At 39.2% G+C, this 15,544-nt stretch overlaps 1 protein-coding gene across 2 annotated transcripts in view; it reads right to left on the bottom strand.

Annotated features, from left to right (window-relative positions):
• Galnt18 (polypeptide N-acetylgalactosaminyltransferase 18) overlaps window positions 1-15,544 on the bottom strand; it is a 332,050-nt gene that overhangs the window by 78,060 nt on the left and 238,446 nt on the right. For both annotated transcript variants that reach the window (XM_026395889.2, XM_026395888.2), the window contains exon 6: window positions 13,408-13,522. In XM_026395889.2, coding sequence (XP_026251674.1) covers window positions 13,408-13,522 — 115 coding nt within the window. The remainder of the gene's footprint in view (window positions 1-13,407; window positions 13,523-15,544) is intronic.

Raw genomic sequence — 15,544 nt, 5'->3', positions numbered from 1 at the left:
TTAAAATTTTTAACTGTGTTTATTTTATTAGTTGCTTTACTTTGTGGTGTCTGTTCTACTACTCATCTATAATAACTGAGAGTTTTTAAATCTACAAGATTTTTTTAGGAATACTCTAAACAACATGACCAGATTCTCTGAGTTTTATGTACTTACTGCTATTGCCAAAGTCCTTAGTGCCAAAATGGAAGAAGAGGTTGAAGCGTCTGATTTACACTCATGTCATTTTCTACAATCTTCTATCAGAACAGTACTTAGAATATAGTGATGCTGCTCTCAAGGGCCTGGGGCAATTCTTGCAGGGGTGAGTTCTTCTCTTATGGGACTGGATTAGTGCCCACAGAGAGTGGGTGGCTATAAAATCAAGCTACCTCTTGTCTTTGCTCTTTGTCTCTCCTGCTCCTGCCTGCTTGCCCTTCCATTTTTCTGCCATGTTCTGATGCAACACAAGATCCTCACCAATGCTGGGCAGATGCAGGTGTTGTGCTTTTGGATTCCCAGCTTCTAGAACCATGAACCAGAGTAAATTTCTATTCTTTATGAATCTTTATACCCATTTTTGGGCATTCTGCGATAGCAATGGAAAGTGGACTAAGACAGAAGGTGTTAGGATAACTGGATGGGTATACAGAAATATAAGATATTGGATCCACCCTTCACACCATACATTAAGATCAATTTTAATGAATCAGAGATTAACATGTAAAAGATACAATCATGCAAGTATTAGAAGGACACATAGGTGAATTTCTCTTTCACCTGGGAGTGAGATTTTCTAAGACTAAAATCTGGGAACAAGGAGGACAAAGATGGATACATTTGCTTACATTAAAAAAAAAAAACTCAGCATTAGCATTGCAAAAAAAAAAAAAAAAAGCACCAGAAGCAAAATCAAAAGACAACTAACAAACTGGAGAAGACATTTGCAATTTATATGATAGGCAAAGTCTTACCATCCCTAATGTGTAGTGATTCCAAAAATAGAGAAAAGACCAACAACTTTATAGAAAAGTGGGCCAAAGATAGGAACAGCTCACAGAAAAAAGAAATGCAAATGGCCTTAATCGTATGAAAAGCTTTTCAACCTAGTTCTTAATAAGAGAAATGCAAATTAAAACTACTCTGAAAGCAATTTCTCATCTGTCAGATTGGAAAAAATCCAAATATTCTACAACGTATTTTGTTGGTATGGCTGGGAAGAAATTGTCACCTTCATCATTCCGGGTGGAATAAGCAAATATTCGTCTGGAGTGATATTTGGTGATGTCTAGCAAAATTATATATACAGTTATTCCTGACCTCACAATTCCACTTTGGGGAATCTACTCAAAAGATAACCAGTAAAAATATTTTTAAAATGTACGATATTTAATTATAGCACTACAGGAAAAGGAAGGAGAATATCTGATATACTATTATAAAAGGATCTTCAGAAAAATATATATGTAGATATACACACACAGCAAAAGAAGGTAGCAAAAATACATAGAATCTACCATTTATATAAAATACAGTAGATGTGACTGTGTATATACATTTCCTAATATGTTTCCATTTGTAAAGTAAAAGAAACAAAAAATAAATGTTGATGTTAGAGTTGGTAAAAAACAGGATGAAGAAAATGGGGGGTTAGAAGAGATACTTTTCTGAATATGCCTTATTTTGTAAATTTGACTTTGGAAGTATGTAATTACTTGCATAATTATAAAATATTAAATATAAAAACAAAGAACAAGATGAAATGAATGAATCTGTTTATTAATTTGGTAGATATGCCATCCTTGGAAAAAAGGGGGAAAACAAATACCATTTCCCTCAAGTGCCTCTCTCCTTTCCCAAGGACCTAGCCAAGTACAGGGAACAATGAGAACGAGTCTGGCCAGAATGTCCAGAAATGTATTATCTTGAAGGACACTGACTTTCTCTCATGCATGCTGGGAATTGCAACAAGTCAGTGTTATCTGTAGAAAGCTGCTTTCTTGCATACACGTCAAGTTCCTTGGGATGCTGGTCATATGATTGAACAAAGCTTGTGCTGTCACTGCTTCTGTAGCCTAACTTACAAAGCCCCTCTCCCTGAACTAACTGGGGCAGATAAGAGCACTATGGAGAGGGAAGTGTTCATCCAGCTGGTCACTGGACAAAGCATCATGGCGGATGTACCTAAGGTACCATGTGAAGCAGATGAACACCAGTCCTGTCCATCACCATGAGACTTCCTGGTGAAGCACCTGTGCAGCCCATCACCACTGCATCTTCCCCCAAAATACTTCTAAATAAACCTTATGTCCTACATCCCATCTCAGGATGTCTCCTTTGGTCCCTTGGCAACCTATCCCCTTTCCCTGGCACAACTAGGCTGCAGATGGTACAGTAGGATATCTATACAGGGAGGAATAGTTCTAAATGTCTTTGAATTACAGTAATTTGACTGTACATCCCTGGTGCGACATAATCTAAGAATAAAAGAGAAATGCCAAGAAAATTAAAGCTTTTCTAGTTATCATATTGTTGTTGGTCGTGCTGTCTCTAGAATTGTGACATTGTTGGTTGTATCTTGAGGGATAAAATAAATGCATGTCCTTAAGAACCAGAATGTTTAGCAATAAGAGAAAAGAAATGAGAGCTAAAATGGATGGGGTTGAGTAAAACCTTGTATCTCTAAATTTGAACAAGCAACATCATCATGTATGCCACAAGTGTTTTATTTCTACAGAACTAATAACAATAAATACCTAGTTTGACTTCTGTAAAAACTAGAAACATGGACCAACCCAATAGCAACGAGCAACCCCAGTGCTTAGCCTGTGTTTTTTTCAGTAAAATACCATTTCATACCAAAAGCCCGTGGGGAAATGGCTGGTTACTGGTGTGGACAAGAAACATGCAAGATGAACCCGGAACTACTAAGAGCCAAAGGACTCAGGAACCAATGGCATTGTTTCCAATGGCCAACCAAGGAAAGATTGTAAGTTGAGAAGAATATTAAGCATAATGAATTGAAATATATCAAGTATGTGTAAATCCATACTTTCATAATGATACTACAAAGCTTAATGGTCCCCTTTGGAAGATGGTAGAGAATCAATTCATTATTTTGAAAGATATTATACAGAAAACTATCCTAGCTTTCCCAAATGAACTTTGTTGTACTTCTGGGCAACCAAAGAATGAATTACTGTAAATGTTTCTTTATGAAAGTTATCCCAGCTAATAAATGAAGAAGGAAAAATAAAATCATCGATATTTTGGAACCCAAATGCATTATTGAGTTGAGACAATAATCTTCAATGACTGCTAGCATCACAAATGAGGAAACACGTAAATATCATGTACCTTGTGATAGAAGAACACAAATACTCTCTATGAAATACTCTTGCTAAAAAATTGAACCTAAGCCTCTTGATCTAGCTACCAATTTAGAAGAAATACATTGGACAGGAGACATGCTAAATGGCATCAGGTGAATGCAATCAGGAAAATATAGACAGTTCAAGTTGCTACAAGAAAAATAAAATTATTTTATTTAAAAGTATATTATAAGGGAAAGAGAAATGTGTGTGTGTGTGTGTGTGTGTGTGTGTGTGTGAGAGAGAGAGAGAGAGAGAGAGAGAGAGAGACAGAGACAGAGACAGAGAGACAGAGAGAAAGACAGGATCAGTAGATTCATAGTGACCCAAAAGACATGTTAAAAACCAAAACCGGATTCAAACACACAGAATGTAAAACAAAAAGGAACAAAGCAATTGTGAGAGAATTGGTGCAATCTGAACACTCATCGAATGCATTATGGAATTATGGAAGTCTTTCAATCGTTTTAGGATTGAAAACTTATAAAGTTCTAATATATACTGAAGTATTGATTATTTGGTGGTATTATATGATGCCTGAGATCTGCATCAAAAAACTAGAGTTGGGGAGGCTGGCTTGGGGTAGAGGTGAAATCAAGCTGTAAGTGGCAATGCTGAAGCCAGGAGACAGAGGTGGGGAGTTTTATCACACTCTTCTCTCTTGTTTCTGTATATACTTGAAACTGTCCATAATAAAGAGGTTTTGAAAATCCCACTCTGATAAAGTTTCTAGAATGTGGAACATGATACCCTACACACTATTTCGTTTTGGAAGACACTTGAGCTCAGATTCTAAATCCCCTTCCTGCATGAGGTGGTCTGTCATGTGTAGTACCTAGAACTAGGGAGAAGATGTCATATGTGACCTCTCCTGGTTCCCTGGAAGCTAAGGCATGTGCATATAACCTACATTCAGCTAACTGTACACTCTCGCTCAGATTTCCAATTTTGGTGAATGATACCAAGACCCAAGCAAGGGTGCCAGAATCTACTGGTGGGGCCACTGGAGTAAAGTGAATAAAACTTAGGTGTCCAGACAAGGAGTTGGCAACTTGCAGATACGTCCAAGTGGCCGTCCAACAGAAAGCCCTCACTGCCAGACTCTCTTCTCTTCTGCGCAGCTCAACCAAGCCCAGAGCCATCCACAGCTGGGGCAAGATGGAGCAGAGGGCTCCAGCGTTTCCTTCATGACTCTCCTGTCCTGGCAGCGTGGTCAGAGACATCACCCTAAGGGAACTGTTATTACTTGGTGGCCTTCGCTGTGGTCCCTGCTATTTAGTCTGGGTTCCTACTTGTTTCTGAATCTGTTTCTACAAACTTTTTAATTATTTAAGAGATCCAACAGCTTTCCCATAAATTCCTTTTGTCTTTTAGTTAGCCTATGTCAGTTTTCTTTGTTTATTATATAGACTACTGAGCGCTATTAGAATAAAAAGTTCAGCAGGACTAATATATAATAGTATATTATAAACAATAAACATATAAATTAATGCATGATTTAAAAAATAAGCACTATAAAATGGTGGTAGTTTTATATTTATGCAGCATACATACCTACATGTATAATAGATATGATCATATATTCTATAGAGAGCGCTTTACAGTTCATGAAGTAAACTGATTTCTTATTGTTATCTTTGTCATTAAAAATAGTAGTTATGACAATGAGTTAAAAAGCCATAAGCATAAGAATGAATGAACTTTTTTGGCCCACATAAACATTTTTAATCATTTAACAATATTAGGGTAATAAACTGTAGCCTGACTATAGTATTTGATTGCTGGGTGCATTAAATAGGATAATTGTAGGGAAAGAATTCTGAAACATGAAAAGCATTATTATTGTTATTGATATAGAAGCACCAGAAAACCTAGTGCAGGAAATACAGAGATTTTTGATACCTGAGACCTACGCAATTTGTGAAGTCTGCTCCTATTATGTCCAGTTCCTGTGGAACTGGCATTTTCATGGGGCATGTTCAGGTACTAGGTTCTCTACAGCTGAGAAAAAAATGATTTAAGAGAGGGGGTAAAAAGTGTAGAGTGAGTGAGACAATACGAAGACCTTATGGGTTTCGAGCAGTCATTGGCCAAGGTACTGGGATAGCTCAAAAGCAAATTTCTGCTTTATGTAGCTGTTAAGTAAGGCTTTCCAGAGAAGGAGGACCTTGAATCATTCCTTTATGCCCACAAGGCTTAAAAGTGGAGCCAGTCAGCTAGACCTGCTAGCAGTCATTGAGGATTATTGACTCAATTCAATAACAAATAGTTATTATAAGTAATAACTAACAAATAGTTACTTAGCTATGTTGGGAGAAGGTCGGAACCATCTACAGTGAGGGATTCTGCTTCAAGTCAGGACTTTTAATGAGGTTAAGAAAGAACAGTTGAAGAATCAAGGCTGGCATTAGGAATAAAGAATAAAGGCAAAAACACCCATCTTAAAGTAAAGGTCATTCTGGGGGATGAAGAAGCTGTTTTAAGCATCATCGCAACAGCAGGTTGTGCTCTAAAGAGGCAAATGATAATGTTCATTCTGAGACAGAGGCTCTAAAATGCCATAAGAAGCCACAAGCTAGTAAAGCTTAGGCACCCAGATATGCAGACCTGCCTGGTACGCTCTCTTCCCTGTGTGCCTTCCAAACAGCTCCACCCAGCCCAAGTCATCCACAGCAGGGCAAGATGGATGACTGCAGCTCTAAAAAGTAGGGGTTGATCAGTGGGGACAGTTGACACACACCTCCCTTCCCTTCCCACTTCTGGGTCTCCATTACAGAAAGGTGGGAGCCCTGTTATTCATATTAAAGAGTTTAATTGCAAGGAACAAGCAGCAGCCTAGGTTTCCAGATCAACTTCCACATGCCAATTCCATACAACCGATGAGTTACCTCTCAGTATAAGAAATTTAACAAATTTTACATTTTTCAAAAAAATATATATAAACATATATATACATATTATATATATGATACTTACATATATATATATATATATATATATATATCCTTTTGTATTATTGCATGAGTATGCAGTATATAATTGATAACTTCCTTTATGACCCAGAACTATTGAGACCATCAGCAGTTCAACTGTAAACCCAGGATCTGCCTGGCTCTAGAAGAAAGAGATCCAGGCTGCTATAATGTGGGTTATTTACTATCTTTTCTGTAATTTTTATGGTCAAACAACTACTACAAACCTAGAATATTTTGTTCCCTGAATGTTGGCAGTGTTTGTGGTCAACCACCTGGTCCTGATTTTTTTGTGTGTGTGAGAATTTTTTAAACTATGAACTCAAGTTTTTTTAATGGTTATAGGACAATTATGGTTTTTTATTTCTTCCTGTGTCAGTTTTCAATAAGCTATATTTTTCTACAAATTTGTTTCTTAGCATTTTTATATTTTATCTCTTTCAAATTTTGGAATAAACTTGTTCATGATATGTTCTTAATTTCTTAGGCTGACTTATATATATCAATGTCCCTTTTTCCATTACTAGTATTATTTATTTGTTTCCTCTTCCTGTCTCTTTCTTTCTCTTGCTAAAGCTCTGTCAATTTGATTTCTCTTTTCAAAAAAGTATTAGCTTCATTAGCCCTATCTAGTATACACATTGATAGGTATAAGTGTATTCCATTTTATAAAATTTTATTTTTATCTTTATTATTTTCCTCTACTACATTTATTCTGATATTTTTCCAACTACTTACTTTGTATACTTAATAACTGTTCTTTTTAACATAGGAATAGAATGTTATGTAAATTTTCTTAAGTGCAATTTTAACAGTATTTCACATAATGTAACATGTGGTATATTTGTATTCACTCAGTTCAAATATTTTCTAATTTCCAGTATAATTTCCTTTTACACCAGTGAATGACTTAGAAGTGTTTCCCACTTTCCAAAAATATGGCTCTTGTCTATAAGTTTTGGTTATGGATTTCTTTTTTTTAATTTTTAATTTTTATTGGTGCATTATAATATACTTAATAGTTAGATTCATTATACCATATTCTTACATGAACATAATTTGATCAGTCTCATGCCCCAGTACCTCCCCTTTTCCTTACCTCTTCCCTCCCACTGATCCCTTTGCTCTACTCTATTGATATCCTTTCTTCATTATGATTTTCAAATTAGTTCATTATAATTACTATTAAAATGGGATTTGTTCTGGTATATTCATACATATGCTTAGCATTATTTGGTCAATTTTGTACCACAGTACTCCCCAGTATGTCCCCATGCCCTCCTTCCCTCCCTCCATTTTGATCCCTCTCCTCTACTCTATTAGTTTTCCTTCTAACTTAATTCCACTGTGATCAGAGAACACATTCCATATGATGCTAATCTCTTGAAACTTATTGTATCTTAACTATGACCCAGTATGTGGTCATTTTTCATATATATTAAGTTTTTAGAGAAAAAGTTGTGTTTAGCAATTGTTAGATGTCGTGTTCTATACATGTCCTTTTGATTCAAACTACTATCTGTGCTGGTCAATCAATTGCTTGGGAAAATTTAATACAATCCTTTACTATGTTAGTGCAGCTATCAGTCTCTGTACTTCTGCCAATTTATACTTTATTCAACGAAGACTGCACAATTAAGTGCAAATAAGTTCATAATTGTTCTATATTCTTGATGAATTAACCATTTTTGGATTTTAATCTTTCTGTATTATATTTCAGATATGTTTCTTATAATTAACCTAGAGCTAATTAAAAATTTAAAAATCTAGTCTAAAATTATTTATATTTTATTTGAGTTCAATTGAATTTACTGATGTATTTGGATTTATGTTTTTCTCTTTATACAACCTGTTCTATATTTTCATTTCTCTCTTGCTTAGCATTTTCATATTTTATCTCTTGCAACTACTTTAGAAGTTATATTTTCCATATCTGTTATTTTCATGGCTTCTCTTAAAGTTTAACTTGCTTATTTATCTACCAAATTTTAAAGTCAATTAGTATCCTTTCTATGCTAACAATAGGCACTTTAAAACAACATAATTTTAATTACACTCTCAGCTTTTATGCAAAACAGTAGCATATACTCATGTGTGTAGTTTGAATAACCCCACTGGGCTTTACTCTTGTGTATTTGGTATATATTTTTCTTTGGTTTCATTCATATATTCACCATTTTGTGCTAAGTATTATTCTTTTATCTCAGATTTCCTTTTGAAATCATTTCTCTTACACCTGAAGTATTTCCTTTACAGCTCATTTGAATGAGGATCTGCCAGGGCCAACTCTCAGTTTTTGTGTATCTCAAGATGAATTTCCTTTATCTTATCTTTTAAAATATATTATTATTAGGTATACCTAATAGATTAATAATTATTTTCTCCTAGCATATTGAAGATATTATTTCATGGTTTTCTGGTTTCCATTGTTGCTGTTGAAAAGTCAGCTGTTATTCTAATTATCTTTTTAGATAGTCTGTATTTTTTTCTCTTACCACTATCTCTTCTCTTTGTCTCTGGTATTCTGAAGTTCCACTCTATGATGTCTATTTGTGGGAACCCTCATATTCATCCTGTTTATAGGCTGATCTTCCAAATCTGAGGATTGGTATACTATTTGGAAAAATTGTAAGCTATTATTTATTAAAATATTGCTTTCATTTAATTATCTTCTTTTATCATCTCCATTTGGAATTGTAAGCTACTAACCTCTCTCCCTCAATTATACATGTCTCTAAACACTTTTCCTCCTATGTCTTTTTATTTGTCCTCTGGGATGATTGTGAATAATTTCTTTAGATCTATTTTCCAGCTTACTAGTTTTATCACTTAAATAATATTCATGTAGGTATCCTACTCATCCATTGAGCTTTTAGCTTCCATTTTTATATATTTTTTATGTTTGAAATTCTATTTTTACTTTGATATGACTTACATTTTCATGGTCTCTTATTTCTTATTCATATTTTAAAACTCTTCCCTTATTTATTTGTATGTATCATATGGCTTACTTTAAGTCCTGTGTCTGATTGACACAACACTTTAGAACTTTGTAGATTAAATATGGATGTCCACTGATTTTTCAGTGTTTGCTTTTGCTACTTTCTTTTTCTCTTGTTTCTTTTGTGATATTTTTAAACTGTGAGCTCATATTCCTTGGAACTGTACTTATGGAAAGTTTTATGGCCCAGGTTCAAAGGGTCTTTCTCCAGAGAGAATTAATACTTTATGCTAAGAAAATAGGCCTTTGGAGTCCCAGCTTTATGGGAGGTAAAGCAAGCCTATTCTGTGAAGTTCAGAAAACATAAGCTTAAATGTCACTGGGTTCTTCAACTATAGTAGGCTCATTTGTATCACTTAATTTTTGGTTTCTGAATTAGTTTCCTTGGGATGTTGTTTAAAGTACCACAAACTTGATTGAGAAAACAATAGAAATGTATTCTCTCATAATTCTAGTGATAAGAAACCTGAAACCAAGATGGTGGTGGCAGGGCCATATTTCCTCCAGAGCCTCTAAGGGAGGACCCTTTCTTGCCTCTTCTAGCTTCTGGAAGCCTTAGGCATTCCTTGGCTGATGGCATCAAAGCTCTGATCTCTGCCTCCATCTTCATCCAGACATCTCACTACACCTGTCGATGTCCAATTTTCCTCTCTGTAAAAGGAAACCAGTCATTTTGGACTGGGGCCACCTTACTTCAGTGACTTAATCTTAAGATGCTCACCTCTGCAAAGGTGAGCAAAAAAAAAATGCTTATCATTTCCAAATAAGGTCACATTCACAGGTAAAAGAGGTTAAGACTTTAACATATTTTGTAGGAGATTCAATTTAACCCATAATAGTTTTTGATAATTGCTGACTTCCTTGCCACCTCTTGAACACTTTTTTATATATTCCAGAATTTTTTTTTGTCACAAAGTAGACAATCTCTCAGTCTTCTAGTCAATGTCAGCCATCAATTCCAATTCTTTCATTGTGTCATGGCAACTTCCACTCCTTCCCCATTGCCTTGTGGACTTAGAAATCAGCAGGAAAAAGGTTTTTTAGAACTGAATGCAAAATGAGAGTAAGGCTTTAAATGGAGACTCAATAGACATGATTGTGAACAAAGCAGAAGGAAAGTACTGTGTGGGAGGTTGCTTGAAGGACTTATCCCTGCATTAATCACTGAGGTATAACTAACTATTGAATCATAAAGATCCAGGGCTAAATCCTTCCTATCTTTTACAAATTGTATGATCTAAGAAGATTACTTTCAGTTTTCTCAAATGAAAAAAAAGGAGGTTATCATAATAACATCTATTTTGGGGAGGTGTTTTGTGGATTGATGACTTAATGAAGATCCCTGGTGCAAAGCAGGAATTCAGGAGTTGTGTCAACAATTCGACTTCTATATTCCAAAATAAGTAAGGACTTTGAATAAATTGCCTCCAGATAAGCAAGGTAGAATGTTGAGAGCCACAGCTGAAGGGGCCCCAGAAAACTTCTAGCTGCCAGCAAACTTCCAGCTGCCAGCTGATGATTGGCTCACAGCGGCCCCAGCAAACTTCTAGCTGCCAGCTGATTGGCTCCTCTGCGGTGATGCTCATTGGGCTGTTTCCCCCACCCCTTCAGACCACAGAGATACTCATTGGGGGACTTTTTTTGGCTCCGCCCACGTGACCCACCCAATGGGCCTCAAGAGCAGGAGGAGTGGGGGAGGTTGAGAGGCTTGTGGGAAGCCAGTGGTGGCAGTTGGGCTCTGAGGGTTTTCCTGAGGAGCTGTGTGGTGCCGTGTGTGTGTGTGTGTGTGTGTGTGTGTGTGTGTGTGTGTGTTTTCTAAAAATAAAGTTCGTTTCTTTTGACAAGTGGCTCCTGAATTGTGCCCAGCCAGATTGCGGCAGTAGAAATTGAAAAGAAACGTTTTTCAGTTTTATACACTATCCTGAGGGGTAATTAGGGCAAATATGCTATCTTACAGATGAACAAATTGAGGCACTAGGATGTCAGTTCATTCAGTATGAAAGAAAGAAAATACTAGTAACCACCACAATTAGGGGCATCTGTTTGGGAGATGATCAATGATTCTGTATCCCTTCTAGGGAGAAATGGTATTCAGATTAACCAGACCCTCCCCTGGGTACCCAGTTCTGCAAGCTAACAGGTGATTTGGACCCCTTCATTAAAATCCACGTTTCCTTCAACTCCAATGATACCTCATCTCTATTAAGCGGGAGGGAAGAGATTGAGAGAAAAACAAAGCCAGACAACATTTTATATTGTATTTCAAACGCTGAACATGAAACCAACCAAAGATATTTTAACATGTTTTTTGAGAGCTTCACCCAAGCCTATACTCCAGAATAGCTTTATAATTTAAGGAAAGAAAAGCCAGAAATCGCCACCACTCTGTGATTGACTCACACACATGTTGGAAACAGAGTTCACAAATCTAATTCCTTTCTCCATTCTGGGACATTTTTATCCAGAGAACACAAGTGACCGGAGGCGGTGCTGCCCGCTCAGCCAATTCCTGACAGCAGCTCCCAGTGAAACATATTGTGTTTGGGGGCAAGCATTTATCCAGGAGTGGTGCTGAAATGAGATGGCGAGGACGCACACGGTGAATAAATGGCCGGTGGAGGGAGAGCTGAAGAAATGAGGGTGATTATGCAGGCGCTGTCCTCTATGAATACATTAGCTCCCTGATAAGCCCATGCATTTGACTGCCTCCAAAGCAATTTCTTGGAGTTTCAGTAAATACAGGTGTCTGGATATGTTTTCTAAGCTCAGCTTCAGACAGGCTGCTCCTGCTGCCAGTCCTCAGAACCCTAGTATTAAGTCTGGGGACAAGTCAGGTCCCATGCAGTGCCTGTCGGTTCCTGAACAGATTGTGAGATGTTCATTGTGGGTGCTAACGCCCCTTCAGGTTAGGGGCAAGGATTCTCAGGGCCAGTTCCTGGCCTGTGGAGTGGGAAGTAGAGATGGGAGAGGTTTGAGGTAAGAGGAGAGGGGATCCAAGCTAGAGTCCTTGGGTGGAAATTGAATATCAGGAACTGTTACAGGCAGCACCGAGGCCACAGGAGCAAAAGTAGATTTATCATTTAGAACTGGCCACACATTGGAGGAGGTCCGTGTGGAAGTACAAACAGGCTGGGCTGAAGAGGAAAATCTCAGACAAGAGCCACGAACACCAGAAGGGACAAGGCCCACTCCAGGGGTTGACAAACATGTAGTGTGCAGGTGTCAAGCTAGTAAAGACAGTGGGGACCACCAGGGGGTCATGCCACAGTTTAAATACTGGGTTTATCAGAGACACTCCCTGAACATGGACAAGATCCTTCCGTGTGTTCATTTTCACATTCCTGCTGAACACCAGGACAACTAATGTGTCCCTCTGAGGGAGGAGAGTGAGGCATTCTGGGTTTATCTCTTCACATGTCAAGAGGAAGGAGTCAGAAAGCCTGGGAAAGCTCCTGTAGGATGAGACACAAAATGGTGCCTCTCACAGAGTCACAACAGGACTGGATGGTTGCAGAGCCCTGGACTTTGAGGCTGGGTGGGTGGCTACATCAGAAAAATGGTAGCACTGGGCTCATGGGCCTGGACAATACTAGGTGGGGTCAGAAACAAGCATGGAGTAAGCTTAGCTATTTTGTTGTTTATACCCTATGAGCTTGTTTTCCATAGCTCTCTCTTGACAAAATCTTTGGAAAAGTTTCGGCCACCATGGAGGAGACCGAGATCATTCAGGTGAGAAATCCCAAGGGAGTGACCCTGATTGCTGTTCCCTGCCTCCCTCTTGATGCCTACTAGTCTCTTCCTTTGCTCCCCCAATTGTGAGCCCTCATGATTGTTTTTAACCATGAAGCTGTTCCCTTGGGTCAGGAGCTTCTCTCCCATGTCCTTACCCCCAGACAAGCAGGTTCTGAAGTACTCTTCTTCCTGAAAATTCAAGAGGCTCCACTCTGTACCCCTTCCATGGACTAGGGAGTAGAGATTCAAAACCAGCCTGTGAACCTTGACTTGAAGTCCCTTTCTCCATCCCCAGACTTATCCACCCTCATGCGAGCTGAGCTCAGCTCTGTTGGTGAGAAACCCCACTCACCCTGATCCCAAGCTCCACATTCTCGCCTCCGTAGACCTCCATGCCTTCGTCCAGTAGGCCAATCTCCTGGAAATACTGCCGGTCCACAATGAAGCAGCCGATGAGGGCAGGGCTCCTGCAGGTTGGGGGAGACAACCAGCGGTGAGCAGAGGGCTGCCTCCTGGAGCCACCCAAGGAACAAGAGCTGTGGAAACTTCCTACAGGAGGATCGGTTCTTCCCCCTTCTCAGCTGCCAGAGCCAGTGTGGGCTTTGTGCTCAGAGTAGCCTCCTGACTCTGCCCTAACCCAGCCACTCCAGGGAGGCTGTTTATCAGGGCAGTGGGGTAGATAGCTCCTGTCCTGGGACCAGCTGTCATTCCCCGCTGTCCTTGCATCTGCTGGGCCAGGTGCAGCTGTATTTCTAGGTGCCTTGACTCTGATCTCTGAGCTGCACAGTCCATTTCTGCTGGGTGCCTATGCCAACTTTCCCACCCTGGGTTCCACATATCAACCTTGGTCCTCTTAGAAAGGTCAGCCGGGACCAGGCTACAAAGGGAAATAACTTATAAATTTTATCTGTAGGTAGAGGGTGGTCCGTGAAGAATTTAAAGCAAAACAGTGGTAGGAATAGATCTGTGTTTTTAAAAAGAATACTCAGGCCGCCGACTGCAGGGGACTAGGGGAATTGAGGGATCCAACTGGGAGGCTGGTTGCTGTATCCAGGTGAGAAACAATGAAGACGTGGAAGAACATGGAAAGAGGTGAATTATGAAGGGAGAGGAGGAGAAACCCTGATGAGAGCTGGCTTGCTAGCTTGGTGATGGTGGATAAGGCCCACTCATCAGTAAAGGGTATGAGAGAAATCACCTTTAGAAGAAAGCAGCATTCTTCCTTACACTATCTGTGGGACACCAGGGGTAAGTGGACAACTGACCTTGCACTATCTGTGGGACACCAGGGGTAAGTGGACAGTCTGGGTGTGGACTCAGCTAGGGTCTTAGGTTAGAGCAACACTGCTGCAACTTTCCTTCTTTGGGGGGATATGAGCAGGGGTCACCAGCTGGTGCAGACATCCAGGACTTCCCAGGAAACAGTTCACATTAGGGCAATCAGCAGGAGCGCACCTGGATGCTTCTCTGCTGAGAACTGATGCTATCCTTTGTAGCCCTTGCTGGCATTTCATCAGCCCATGGTTAGAGGATATGATAGAGGAGAAAAAATGAGAAATGAAGAACCGTTGGCATTGAGAAAACTGTCAGTCAATCTCATGCAAATGGACCTGTCTTAGAGACTGGAAATTCATCCAGGTGGTGAATGGCGATTTTGCAGGCTGTTTTTCTGGGGGATGCTGATTCAAGGGGGGTACTCAGGAACACTGGCACCCTGGAGTCACTGTCTCTCTTCTTTCTATATCATTGGACTTCATTCTAGATGGCTCCACACTCCATAGACCACAGGTATACCAGGTGGTCAATTCAGACTCCTAACTCAGTCTGACATCCTGTTCTAGGATCCTGGACCCAGGCCTTGGAAGTGGGCATTGTGAGAATAATCTCTGTTTAGGCTGCGTTCTCCAAGAGAAGTTCCCCAGTCTCTCTGAGTCTCCAAATCTATATCTATAAATAGGATTACTTATAACCTCATGTGGACTTGAATAAGGTAAAGCTCTTGATGGTAACTGACATAACAGGCACTCAAAAATCATTTTAAAAGATGCACTTGTGCCCTTTCTAAGCACAGCAGACGGGGTCTCAGCCTTTTCCTCACACCTCCGAATGTCACGCCAGACCCCTCAGAAGCAGTGCCCCTAGCACATGCAGGAAGGGGCCTTCCTCTAAGTGCCTGACCCAGCCAGGGAAGGAGCAGAGTCCAGAAAAGTTACCTGGATGACCAAAGGCCACTTCAGGTTGTGTATTACTTATTAACTGGCTAGGGTAGTAAGCAGTCCTGATCAGTCTAAAAGTGTTACTGATTTATATCCTCCCTGATTCCCAAAAGGATTTAGAAATAGCTTTTGAGAAAATATAGCATATATTGAAAAACATAAATAATATCTAGAAAGATCTAAAGATGACACAAGTTTGGGGTGAGTTAGAATGTATCTGCAGACAGAGGTCCTCCTTTATAGTTCTTCAATTGGCTGGGCAAATTTGGTTCT

Source organism: Urocitellus parryii, chromosome 4, assembly GCF_045843805.1.
Source record: "Urocitellus parryii isolate mUroPar1 chromosome 4, mUroPar1.hap1, whole genome shotgun sequence".
NCBI classification, from domain to species: domain Eukaryota; kingdom Metazoa; phylum Chordata; class Mammalia; order Rodentia; family Sciuridae; genus Urocitellus; species Urocitellus parryii.
This window is presented reverse-complemented; position numbering and strand designations above follow the sequence as displayed.